At 42.4% G+C, this 13,817-nt stretch overlaps 1 protein-coding gene across 1 annotated transcript in view; it reads left to right on the forward strand.

Annotated features, from left to right (window-relative positions):
* znf407 (zinc finger protein 407) overlaps nt 1-13,817 on the forward strand; it is a 158,791-nt gene that overhangs the window by 61,761 nt on the left and 83,213 nt on the right. The window contains exon 5 of the mRNA XM_061051142.1: nt 7,665-7,739. Within this exon, the coding sequence (XP_060907125.1) occupies nt 7,665-7,739 (75 nt within the window). The remainder of the gene's footprint in view (nt 1-7,664; nt 7,740-13,817) is intronic.

Raw genomic sequence — 13,817 nt, forward strand, 5'->3', positions numbered from 1 at the left:
AGTTAATTAGAAAATATAATGATGCTGAGTAGCATAATCTGCAAACAGTGCAATGACGCTTAGAGCTGGGGGCTCAGTAACACTGCAACTGCCACCGGCGCATAACGATGATGATATCAATAATAGATTGCTTCATCAATCGCTGTTCTCTTGAAGATGGAAATGTGCTGTTGGGTAAGGGCTGAATTTGTATTTTTCATTATTCTAATTTATATTTCCCCCCCCGTCCTCCCTCCCTTTCCTGTAGCTGTATAAAATGTCTGTTTCATCTCACATTAGGGGTGTGCTCTGCATAAGTGCAGGTGGAACTTGCTCTCCCTCTAAACGATCCTTTAATGGAACAGTGTGCACTGGAGCTGGGAACTCTATGGGGCGCTGCCACTGTCGATGAGAACTTCGCCTCAATCAATCCGTCAAGGCCCATCACCTGCCTCAGCAGATGATCCAAAAAACCCCTTTGGAGAGGCAACGTGAGCTTTTTTATGTACCTCCTCTAAGACTAGAGGACACACACACAAAAAAAAAGAGGCACGCACACACAGGCGGCGGCATCATAAAGTGAGAGGTGTCTGTTTCATTCAGAGGCTTGACGTTGATCGGTCGTCAGAGAAACACTTTGCCTCCCTTTTATTATTTTTTTATCAAGATCGTCTTAGAATAGATCAAGTGCTCACTTTGCTCTGGCATGGGCAGCAAAACAAAATCAATTCCGATGTTTTTATCTATTTTTTTTTTCTCCCCCTCCCAAATATCCGTTACATTATGGGATGTTTCCATAAGTGGATGTCTTAGAAGCCCGAGCGATATTGATGCGAAGTCGCCTCTTGCTCCCGTCAAACAAAGCGACAGCAGCGCAAACTGCATCTGAGTCCGCCTCCTCTCCTCTCGTTCACATTCACTCTGCCTTATCAAGATACTCCATCATGATTTTTTTTTCATATTCCTTTATTTCCCCTTCGTTCTCTCCAGTGGCTTTTCCTTCTCCCATCTTTCCATCACCATCTATCTCCACATCTGCAAATTTGACACCACATTTAGTTCACAGCATCCACCGCTATAGGCCCCTGCTTGTAGAACATCCATTAAACTCAGCCTGTGAGCTCAACAGAATCCACTCCTTCTCGACAACTTCCTGTCTGTCTCTCCGTCTCTCCGTCTCGCTGTCAATAAATGTCTTATCTCTCGACTTCTTGTTCCTGTCTGTTTATCTGTCTGTCTGACATGTCGGCAGCTGTCTCAGCGCTGCAGGGTTGCTGTCAGCCGAGTGTTGCTTTCTGTTCTTCTGTCAGTTCACCTGCCTGTCAAAGCCTTCTCAGATTAGACATGTCAACTTACCTCCTGCTTCTCCAGGATGGCTTTAAAGGAAATAAACAAACAGGGAAGAAGCACATTATGTTTGACTCAGAAGAGTAAATCCTTGGCATTGTGAAATCTTCTTATGATATGGATCACCTGCTGGAATGGTGAATACAATGTAGGTGCAGTATCCTCAGAAATCACATATGCTAATGTATTTTCTTAACAATTCCCCCTGTCAATAGATCATTGTCAAATAAAAAGAGATGCTGACACATTGGTGTCTCATGCATGTTTTTTTTTTCTAACATATGACCAAATTGTCTCCAAATCCTGTTGATTGGTTTCTTATCCTGCCTCAGAGACGGCTGGAAGTAAGGATGACAAAATTTGGAATAATAGGTAGAGGTTAAATAAAGTTATTGGAAATGGACAGACAGGAAAAATAGGGCGGTATGAAAAGTGTTTTAATGTTTTTTCCAGATTTGTTTTCATTTTTCCTTAATTGTGTGAATTCAGATTTCATTTTTGTAACTCCGTTTAACGATTTAAGAACGATTTAAGATGTCATCATATAGTGTCTGTGTTGGACGAACAAGATTGTAGTGAATAATTTAGAAGAATACAAAATTAAATTAATGAGGAAAAGAATGTGTGGTTATTGGTCTAATGGAAATATTTCAAGAAATACACCCAGAAGTTAATTTCACTTATTCACCATCTTATTTACTTATTATTTCTTTAACCAGCTCACCTCATTCTGCAGTTTTTGTCCCAAGATACACACCTCAGATCTCAGGTGTCTTATACCACCAAAAAATATGGAAAAAAAAGAAGTGATAAAGAGAACTGGCGATGTGAATTGAGATTGTACGAGCTGTTAGACATGTTTAGAAAACAAAAAAAAGGGCTAGCAGACGCGCAGCAGAGAGATAGATGTGAGGATGGAGGTAATATTGATTTGAGTGGAAGGAGAAACAGATGATGGAAGTGAAGGGAGATGAAGGTGAGATGGCAGAGGAGATGTGGAGGAGAGGAGGGGGGGGGGGGCGTGTGCAGTGGGGAGCTACCTGCTGCTGATGGCAGTCAGAGTCAGTGAGGGATGGAGGGCGATCCAGCTGTGACATTAAAGCAGCAGGTGGAGGCCATCATTAGGACTGGCACAGGAGGCTGCATGAGCCCGCACACACTCATTTGGTTTGGGGCCCAGAGGACCACTGGGGAAGTGTGTGTGTGTGTGTGTGTGTGTGTGTGTGTGTGTGTGTGTGTGTGTGTGTGTGTGTGTGTGTGTGTGTGTGTGTGTGTGTGTGTGTGTGTGTGTGTGTGTGTGTGTGTGTGTGTGTGTGTGTGTGTGTGTGTGTGTGTGTGTGTGTGTGTGTGTGTGTGTGTGTGTGTGTGTGTGTGTGTGTGTGTGTGTGTGTGTGTGTGTGTGTGTGTGTGTGTGTTTGCGTGTGTGTGTTTCTTCTCGCAAAAGAGCTGAAGCATGGTCCCATAACTTCCGAACTCATCCCAACCCCCACTTTCATCTTTCCCTCATGGAAACCCCTCTCCATCACCAGCTTCCACCGGCTTCAGCAGATAAAGGCTTCAGCAGTTCTTACATCTGTTAGCCTTCTCTTAATGGTTTCTCACTTACCTTTCAGCCAATTACAATACAGAAGTTTATTCGGCTTCAGCTTAATTTTTCACCTCATAGCTTTTACTATGTTGCGGTCTTTGTAGAGGCGCACAGCAGGAAGTAAGCTGGATGTTTAAAGGGGGAAAAAAAGGATAAGGAATTGTGCCAACTGTCCTCTATAATCTAAAACCATTGTTAGAAAACACAGTGGTTTGAAAATCCTAATTTGGGTAAATGGACTTGAGCTTGTATAGTTCTTTTCGAATCTCCTGACTACTCAAAGTGCTTTTTCACAGCTGGTCACACCTACCCATTCACACACTGATGTCAGAGGCTGCTATTTAAAGTGACCATCAGAAGTAACTTAACACATTCATACACATTCATATGCCGTTGACAAAGCAGTTGGAACAACTTGGGGTTAAGTGTCTTTAGGTGCCCCACATTGGACATGTGGCTGGAGCTGGGGAATGATACTCCGGACCTTTCGGTTGGGAGACGACCGACTCTTCCACTGAGCCACAAGAAGAAGATAGACAATTATTTAAAATAACAATAACTGATATTATCTGTTTATACCAATCTAGAAGTTCCATTGGATTGAACATTGACAGTCCATCACTCAGGGCATCAAGTGCTTCCTATTACAGAACATCACATCCATTAATTGATGTTCAGATACCACGTTTGCTTCTAAATACACATTTTTGATTTTAGACTTTATTATAGGTCGATGCAGAGTACCCTTCCTATACTAGTGCGATAAAAACATCCATGGAAAACCCAAGCCTTTTTACAGTTCCATAACAAAGCTGTAGAGTTATTCTGTTTTTGTATTTTGAATCTGCTGCAGGTTCATATTTGGGATCTAGTGTTTGGATTCAGTATTGCGTTACAGTGTTGCAAAAGCATGAAACACCTGATTTGTGAATAAACGGCTGGAACTTCATGTACACACACTTAGACATGCACACACACACACACACACACACACACACACACACACACACACACACACACACACACATCACTGTGTGTTCCTACTGCTCAGTGGCTGAACGACTTTGCCCCACAATTCCACCTCGATGCGTCATCAACTGGAAACAGGTGCAACAGGGGTGTTAATATCCTGCATTGATCTGGCAATGTATAAGGGGTTACAGAGTGCTGATATTTTAGCATTGGCTCATATTAAACTCTTAGTAATCACCACACTGTTGTTGTTTGTTTGTCAATTTTTCGGCGTTATCGCCAATATACATTATTGCTTTTAGGCAGTGTCATAGGCCCACACAGCTTCTAGTATCAGTGTAGGCCGCCAGTATTGGTATCAAAATAACTTATCATGACATCATAAAAACTTGACTTCATTGCTCCTGATAGCTTGTAGTATGAGTGCAGAGGTGTCAGGATTAAGATTAACAAGACGGTCACTCGTTCTATTTGACTTTATAAGGTCGATTATTAAAAACCGGACGAATCAACGGATAGCAACTAAAGTTTGTAAAGTATGTCAAGTCTAACCTGAATCTTTCCCAGCATGCCTTGTGCACAGCTCTGGGGAATGGGGTGTGCGTGACGTGAGGGGTGTTGGGGTACGGTGCGTCTAAGCTGAGCGTTGCTCACGGCCTTTTTCTTAGATCTCCCATCCCTTCCGGACCTGTAGATGGGCCTATCCAGGAACACCATTAGGCAAATGAAGTTGGTTGTATCAAATATTGACATGTTATCTCTTCATCATCGGGCGGCGGGAGAGGGGAGGGGGGGAGGGAGAGAAAGATTGTAACTGTGGGTAATTGAGCCGTGTCTCCCCTGCTTATCGGTAAAGCTCCGGCACGTCACGGACCTAACGAGCTGTGGCGCGCCGATTAGTCTGAAGGGAAAGTCGAACGTGAAACACCAGAGCCTCCGTCTTTCTTTTTCCTTTTCTTTTTTATCATATCTGCAATGGATATTATGAGCCTCCCTGGAGGGCAGAGGCACAGCCTTATTAGTTCAATTCATGGGGGGGAAGAGAATTGATATGGATGAATGGCATGTTAAAGTATCCCTTTGTTACAATAACCATCAAGGCTGATGGTCCGGGCTGATGATGCAGCCCAAGGCAGCAGGAAGACAAGCTGAGGCCTTGACCTGGATGGTGGAGGATGCACACACACCAAGGGCAGGGGGCTGATTACACACTGCCTTAAACAAATGGATTTGCCCCTTTAACATTTAGATATGGGATCTCTCTGTGTGTTGGTGTGTGTGTGTGTGTGTGAGTGTGTGTGTACACATGAGAGATGGGCTACTTGTGGATGTCTGTTTCTGTGAGTAAGGACTGTCATTTGTCTGAATTTGTATCAGTCTATATGTCTCTGTGTGTGTTTGACGTCTGCTTGTTTTTCTTCTAAACATTGTAAGGAATGGTGAATTAGATATTCATAGCTAATTAGAAATGTGTTATCATCACCATTTGTGTGCAAAATGGGTATTCAGATTTTTCCATTTGTTGATACTTATTTGAATCTGTGCATGCTGTTATTTAGCAATTCAGTGAATATAACCTCCCAGTTATACGTGTGTGTGTGTGTGTGTGTGTGTGTGTGTGTGTGTGTGTGTGTGTGTGCAGTCTGTGCCAGGTGTCTCCACGGGGCATTACCCATCTTGCACTCGTGCCACTCTGAGAATAATCTTGTAAAAAAAAAAAAAGCGGGCGAGATGAGAATCTCACAACATGCCAGTTTGATTTGTACCCCTCGCTATCAAAGAATGCTAATTAAAATCATATTTTGCATATGTCTTGTCTTTCATGCGCATATGCAAATTGCCCCTGTTGCCTTTCAGCACTCTGTAATTAGGTTTATGAAGGACAGCTGTAATACATAATTAACAGAAATGTTTGCAAGCTTCTTTTTTCCCCGCGTCTAAACACGACGACTTAAACAAGCATGCATGAAGTGTTTGGAGGCCGTTCTTTTCTCTCAAATGTATTGATTAATTCTTTTACCCCGCCCTCTCAGAAATGTCTTAATTATGCTGGTTGTTTATTTATAGATGATGCCGTCAGTCAGAGACAGCTTCCAGTGGGCCTGAGCAGCTCAGCATTTTGATCTTGCCATTCTCCCTGATTGGACAAGATTTAGTCTTACTGTTGCTCCCAGTTAAACTTGGGGGCAACATTCTGGACGGCTGGATGGATTGAGTTAGAGAGGATTGAGAAAATGTAGAGTGATGATAGTGGGGCAAAACAGCGGAACATGTTTGAATATTTATATGGTGGTCTTAGTTAGCACGGGCCTCAGGGGCCTCTATGACGGCTGGGACTCTGGGGGCCATGATGGGATGGAGGAAACAGCCGAGCGTGTGTGTGAGTCCAGACGTCGGAGGTTGAGAAGGGGCGAAAGCTGACATGGTGACATAAATGGTGAAATAATTATGCTTTTGCTTCATGAAAGACTGACTCCTAATGTTAGGAGAAAAAGGCCCAGACGGGTTTGCCTGGAGAGAAAACACAATAATGATCGACTTGGAAGAAACTAAAGTGAAAACCTCCAGAAGAGGGGGAAAAAAAAAAGAAAATGGGAGGAGCTACACGGAGGAGGATCTGATCGTGTGCAGTGACAGTGCCAACCGCATGGCTGTCGCTTCATCTCCCTCGGCCTCTTTCATGTAGCTCCATCCTCAGCGCTCAGATGTGGTCATTGTCTCTCAGCTGCACAATAATGGGAAGTGATGGGTGCTAAATGAAAAGGCCAGGGGATGAAAACACTGGTGAAGCAGCTTGGATGTCAGAGTAGTTAGTCCTGTCATCCGTTCATTATGTTTTCAGATGCTGTTTAAGAGACGCAGTAAACTCAGGGCCCTCGACAAAGTCGGGACATTGTGGTCACCCTCTATGCGTTGTACCCGGGTATTTCTGACTGCGTGTTGCGTGCAGCTGCATGCATTGAATCCTTGCACGTGTGTACATACTTGTTTGACACATTGATGTTCAACATGTGGAACTCTTTGGCTTCATTCTCACTCTGGTGTCTGACCCCAAAAGGTGCCTGTTAAACAAACATCATCAAACTTTATACTCCTCATGTGGTGCAGCACTTTTATATATTTAATAAAAGTGTCTGTTTAGCAGGTCTGTCATCTATTATAAGAACAATAGTTCTTCCACCCAAAAGCTGTTTGACAGATTGCATTTGAAAACTCAATGTCAGATTGGTTTTCCTGAAGTAAAAAAAACACAAAAAAAGACGAGTTACCAAAACAAGGCAGCATCTCTTCTGTTTTACTGTTCAATGTTAACTGTAATTCATTCATTTCATTACACATGATTGCAGGCTGTCTTCCAGTTTCACATCCTCCCGCCCTTCTCTTATAATCATTGAAAGACTTTTCTTTTCTTTTTTTTCTTCTGCACACATGTTTTGTGGTGATGCGTTTAAGCTTCAAATTCTCTCTAAATAAGCAGCAGAAGAACAAACACAATGGTCCAACTCCTCTGGAAAACTCTCTTCATATGTGTTGTTCTTTGACTCTATCAATCATGGACGTAGTCAGAGTGACGTCGCACCATTGTTTTTTTTTAGTGGGCCATTATGAAGCCTGACATTGGTGGTCACCATATTGGAAACGCTGTCTCTACCTTTTCAAGCAAATCTAGAAACAATCGAAGAGACGGAGCTGTTCCAGACGTTGCAGTTTTGTGTGTTGTAGCTTGATATATTTGCTCTTTGATTAACCCAGGTTCTCTGTTTTTTGTGTTTTGTAGATGGGCCTTTGTGATGAAGAAGCACCTCAGCACCCACATGCTGGGAAAACATGGAGTCGGCCAGCGTAAAGAGAGGTAAATAAAACACTTGCTACTGCACCTTTAGCCCTTCAACCTGAAACCTGCTGTACAGTCCAAAAAGGAAACACATGTTTTCAAATCATTTCAAATTCAAATACATTTCCCCCCCATCCTGATTCTTTACTGTCAAGTGTGTAAGCGTGTTTTCAGGAGACTACAGTTAAAGCTTCAGCATGCCAATTAATTCTAGATCTTCAAGAATGACTCTCACAACCCCTGTGGAGGTCTGCAAGTTATTTAGCAAGAAAAGAAAACAAAAAACTCCCAACTAATTACAGTAAATTTCAAGTTAAATATAACTCGAGATCCTCCCTTTCCCTAATGAGTTAAATGGCTTTCACTCAGTCCGTCTGTCTCAGTCTCTTGCTTACATCCCTTTTTTCTGTCAAACTTTATCTTCCTCCCTCCCTCATCTTACTTTCGGCTCTCCCTCTTGAATTAAGGATGAATGATGTTTCTTTTACCATTTTAGTCTGCGTATGCGGGCGTGTGTGTGTGTGTGTGTCTTTCTGTGTATGTGTAATGTCTCCCGCTTGGCCCTGTCTATCAGAAGCAGAGCCCTGCTGTCAGTGTGTGAGTTGTGTATGCATGTGAAAGAGAAAGATGAGGAGATGAAGTTGTGAAGCCCCCGCTCCCTCCCTCCAGCCCCCCCACCCTGACAAGCCAAAACGAGACGTTAAACACCTCTCAATCTGTCAAGTGAGCTGCTAAAATAGAAACAGACCCGCTTTTTCATTACTGCGCAACCAAAATTGATACTTTTGACAACATGTGGTATTAGAAATGACAAGTGGCTTCAGATATAGAAGTGAGCAGCCCGACCAGATGCCTCTCCATCTCTCAGACTTTATCCACTAAATTCCTACTGTCAGCTGTTCATCTGCATTAGATGGAAACAAATTCTAATATCCTCAACTGTGTCAACTTTCTGTTTCGACACGTTTTTTATTTATTTTTGGCCGCTATTTATCCGAGGATAGCTGACAGAGCTCTCCACACAATGCTTTAGCAACATTACTTGAATACTCACTTGGTGAAGACTTGAACATATAACCTTCTCGGTCAAACAGACACGTTTTCTATCTGGCACTTGTCCACTTGTAAAGAGAAACCAATCCGCAAAAGAATACTCTGGAACAAAAACAACTTGTGTTGGCTTCTTTTGCTTTCCTATGTCTCCCCATAGACAAAGTCGACACCTTTCCTGTTAACTGAGTGTATTTAGCTAAAAAAAAGGAAACAGGGACATGTGATGTGAAAAAGTTAAGGCACAAAGACTTGATGACAGTATTCACCTGAGATAATCAAATACCAATAAGTGTTTAAACAACTCTGGTCAAACAATTCCTGTTTGGGGCGCACGTAGCCTAGTGGTTATGTTGTGCTCCCCATGCACAGAGGCTGTAGTCCTCGTCGCGGCGGCCGTGGGTTTGAAACCGACTTTGGCAAATAAAGGCAAAAAAAATATGTCCTGCTTTATTTTGCTCAAACCTAATTTTGAGCTTAATCATTCTTTGATTTAAAGAAACTAGTGATTGGCCAGTAATGTTTCAACTACAACTCTCTCAGTCCGTGGTGTGTGGTGAAGTTCTGCGGTTGTATTCGACAGAGTCTGCAGGCAACATATCAGAATTCATTTGTACAACTGCAATGACACAAGGTATACAAGCTTTACAGACAACAGCACAGTGTTGAATGCAGAAGTGAACGAGCTAACATTACTCCATGAGCTTCTCTTTTTGCAAACCAACACAGTAGAAACATTTTTATATGAAGAACATTAAACCATGTTTGCCAACAACAATACCCAGCAGAGAAGAGCATGTTTAAAGCTGAAAAAGTCGTTTTAGAATATCACCCATGGTAATGAAGTTTTACCGAAATTCTTAAGATCACTTATTTTCTGCAACTTTCTATATTCCAAATAGATCCTCGAAGGAAGCTCTTCTGCTCAGACCATAAACAATTTCCATTAAATATCTTCCTCAGTTTTGCATTGTTGCCGTCATACCTACAATGAACAGAACAGGCAGTGCTACAGGCCGGTTCAGATCACTCTCTAGCTGTCATAGGTGCACTCTGGCCCTTATTCTACCTTTTATGATCCATGTGTTTTACACTCTAATTACAAGCAGACTTCATCTGGTTACAATGCAAAATATCATGGATGTTTTTTTAATCATGAGCCAATTCAGGGTGACAAATCCAAACACATTTGACACTTGTGCGACAAAATGACTTTCACATTAACACAGACCAGCGATCGCTCACCGTGATTGGCCAAACCGTGGAAATGCACTCAGTGTGATACGGCTCAGTGTCCAGTCTCTCTGCTCAGCCATAGAGCATTATTCCACACATCATCATTACATCACACACGCATTCACATGTACACATGCACATGGAAGTACTATACATAATGTCACTGCATGTTTTATACACCTGTTTAAAGTTAAAGTCATGCATAAACACAAACTGTACATTAACGTTCTTGCAAACTGTCATCAAAAAGGAAGATTCCTCCATTCCTTTTTTTTATTACACTTGTTCATGCACACTTAAACACATGCCTGCCGTACATACGTGCACGAGCACACACACCGCCTTGCACTAGAGGGAGGACAGCCACAAGGTTTGTTCTATTTAAACCTGTAAAACACGGTGTCATCATTTTCCTGACAGTCCTGCAGACAGAATTTATCTCATCATTAATTAACCATCATATTTCCAACACAGTGCAGCTTAATTAGCACAAGGTCATTGGGGAGGGCTTATTAAGTGGAACAAATTTGGGCAAGTGTAAGAGAGAGGAGGCAGAGGACGCAGGAGAAAAGAGGAGGAGGAGGAGACAGAGGGGAGAGGGAGAGAGGTGGGATGAAAAAGAGATGGGTAGTGAGAGGAGATAGAAGGTAGAAAGGAGGAAGGAAAAGGAGAACGAGAGGGTGTGTGTGTGTGTGTGTGTGTGTGTGAGTGGTTTGGTCCGACGTGACAGTGCCGGTCTAAAAGATTGATAACTGCACTGGTTTTGAACGCCCAGACCTGAAGACTAGGACGATAGCTGAGGGAGAGAGAGAGAGAGACAGGGGTAGGGAGAGGATGGGGAAACATGTGAGTGGGGCATCTGAGCTGGCAACTGGGGACCAGTGGAGGGGGGGGCGGGGGCTGAGGGGACGGGGTGGGGAGGGTTGAGAGGCAACGGAGGTTGTTTGGGGGAGCCAATTGCAAACATATGCTGGCTGGCAGGCGGTAGAGAGATGGATTGCAGTGGGACAGTGTCAGAGAGGCAGTTTCATCACCATCTCTGCGGCCCTGTTCACCTGATATTTTTAGAACACCGGGGAGATCTGTTAGTCAAAGGAAGGGAGGAGGAGGAAGAGGAGGAGGAGACTTGACTTGCCGTAGGTAACGCCAGGCTCCACTTAGCCAAATCTGTCAGGGGGGATCAAACGCTAAGTTATTTTGGGAGGGGTCTGTGAGGAGTCTCAACACTCTGTGTTTTAAGGAGCTAATAGTGTGGACAATTTTTTTCTCCTAATATTCTTTTTTTGGTCAATCAGCCCAAACCCTTTTGGACCACATGGGAAAATGTGTCCCCATTTGACCTTTTCTAAGCAGTCAAAGGCAGTGAGTAGGGTTGGGAATCACTGTGATGGACAATACGTTACATTACACAATAATGATGTCACAATGCAGAGATTCTGTCATAGTTGATGTATTGTAGGACTTTCGTAGTATGATACATCACAATATTTGATGAACTGAAGTACAACAAATTTGCCCTACAGATGTCAACTTGCATGATCAGTGTTTTATTCTTTGCAATCTGGTGTCAGTTTCCTCTCTTATATTTTTAGTATTTACCTCTTCTCAGTGCTGTCCAACATTGTCCCGCTGTCTTCTTTTAAAAAATAAATTGAGCCAATCATCAGCCAATGATGTGAGAGATGAGCAAAATACTCCGGCATTACCTGGTAACCCAAAAACATTTAAGCTAGTCTGCCTTTGCTCACTGTCGCAATCAAAGCCAAATAAAAACCCTCTTCCTTTTGCTTTCTAACCTGCATCTTCTCTTGTCATATTAAGGCTACTTGAAGCATCCGTATGTTTTTTTTAAGTGTGGAGAAAAAAACCTAGTCAGCACAAAAAGAGCATCCAAGACACATGATATTAATATCAGGTTAACCATGTACACACCGTCAATTTTTCTCTTGTATGTTTTTCCATATCAACAGTCTCCACTATAGTGATGTAGGAAATGACGGTCCACTCTGGTCAGATGACCGGTTTTAAATATAAGGCTAATTTTAGCCATGTATATGTACATCTCTGTGGGGAAGAAGAATCAGAGGGGAGAATGCAAGAGATGACAGACTCCAACTGTCTGACAGGTTCAGGGTGAGAGAGAGAGAGAGAGAGAGAGATAGCTGAACTGTTATAAAGTGACACAACTGGGTCTTCGTCTCAGTCACACCACCACTCCTCACTGCAGGCACTGAGCTGAGATGAGGGCTTTTTGTCCTTTTTGTCTGCCTTACGTGTGTGTGTGTGTGTGTGTGTGTGTATTCTCGTGGTTGTATACTTATGAGTATACCATATGTCCTCACAGGTTGACATAAACCCAGCCTGTATGTGTGTGTATTTCTTTTTTTTTTTTTTACAATGATCTCAAAAGGGTTTATTGTAACATTTTTCATCCCGGCTCTGAAATATGATAAGAAGTTGTCACTTTTGTTATCACCCACTTGTAATGTGATTCAGAGTTGAATTATCCCTGTTCCTCTGCGCATTTCCATCTAAATTTATAATCTCCCTTATTTAGTTAATGGATGCGCAGTGTGAGACAGCCTAGAGGGAAAAAGCTTGTATAGTCTCCAGAATCTGTTCAAGCATTCCCACTAGTTAGACTTTATTGATTTTGATGGAGTGTTGCGCATCAAGAATGCTTTTCCTGCTCATTCACAAGAGAACAGTACAGATTGTTAAACTTCAATTGTGTATTACTTCTTTTGAGTAAGATTGAAACACTTTGAGAAACATCTAAGACTGATGTGAAAGATGTTGTGGTTGTACATGAGTGAGAGACTGCATGTCTATGTTATTATGTTGTTTTCTATCATCTGAAGCAAAAAAACATATTTTACTTAATAGTCGAGTTGTTTTTCTGCTACTTCAATCTTCACATTTTAATCTACTGTACTATTTCAACCTTGGAATGTGTCTCAGTGTGTGTTATGTGTGTGTGATCCCTGCTGGTTCAGTGGGTCTGCAGGCACCTAAACCAACACTTCAACAACAAGGGAGGGGCTTGAGAGCCTGACTGACAGCGGCGACCTTGGCTCAATTGCTCGTAATTAGTTCTTTAAAAGCAGGGCGCCAAAAGACAACTGACCTGTCTCACATACCTGTTTTCATAGGTAATTGTTAAAATGCCCGCTATTTTCACGCTTGTTATAATAAACTCCTTGAACTAATACGCTCATCACTCTTGAAACAGGAGTGCTGACAGCCCAGAAGAAAGATCTATTTGTTTTAGTGGAGGGGAAAAAGTCACGACTCAAGCAGCCGAAGAGAATGTCTTCAGTGTTTTTGGGGGAGAGATGTCTGATTGCTTAAATCTGCTCACAGTTTGGCTAAAGTGCTGTTGCTGTTTGTTCCACTGTGTTACTGTATGTCTGAGCCAAGAACGCTGGTGCTTAAATCCATCAGAGAAAAAAAAACGAAAAACCAGGTGAAAAGGCATGAACACAGGTCCAGAAATAGCTAGCATGATGCATGCAGCGCAGGTGGGATGACTCACGAAATGTAGAGAGGGATATTCAGAGCATCTGCTATTACGTGACTGCAGTGAGGTGATGGTGGAAATTGACTGTCTTTTGAAAGTAAATACACAATTTGGACTGAAACTGTCAAAGGTGAAACCATGTTTTTCTAAGTATTTAGAACCTTCATTAGCGTCCATAGTGTCATTTTTCATAGGTTTTACATGGTAAAAAAGTCTGTTGTGAGTTAAATCAGATGATAAAAACAAGATATTAAAGTCTGATATGCAACTTTCAGGGCAGATTTTCAGAT

Source organism: Labrus mixtus, chromosome 11 (assembly GCF_963584025.1).
Source record: "Labrus mixtus chromosome 11, fLabMix1.1, whole genome shotgun sequence".
Classification (NCBI taxonomy): Eukaryota; Metazoa; Chordata; class Actinopteri; order Labriformes; family Labridae; genus Labrus; species Labrus mixtus.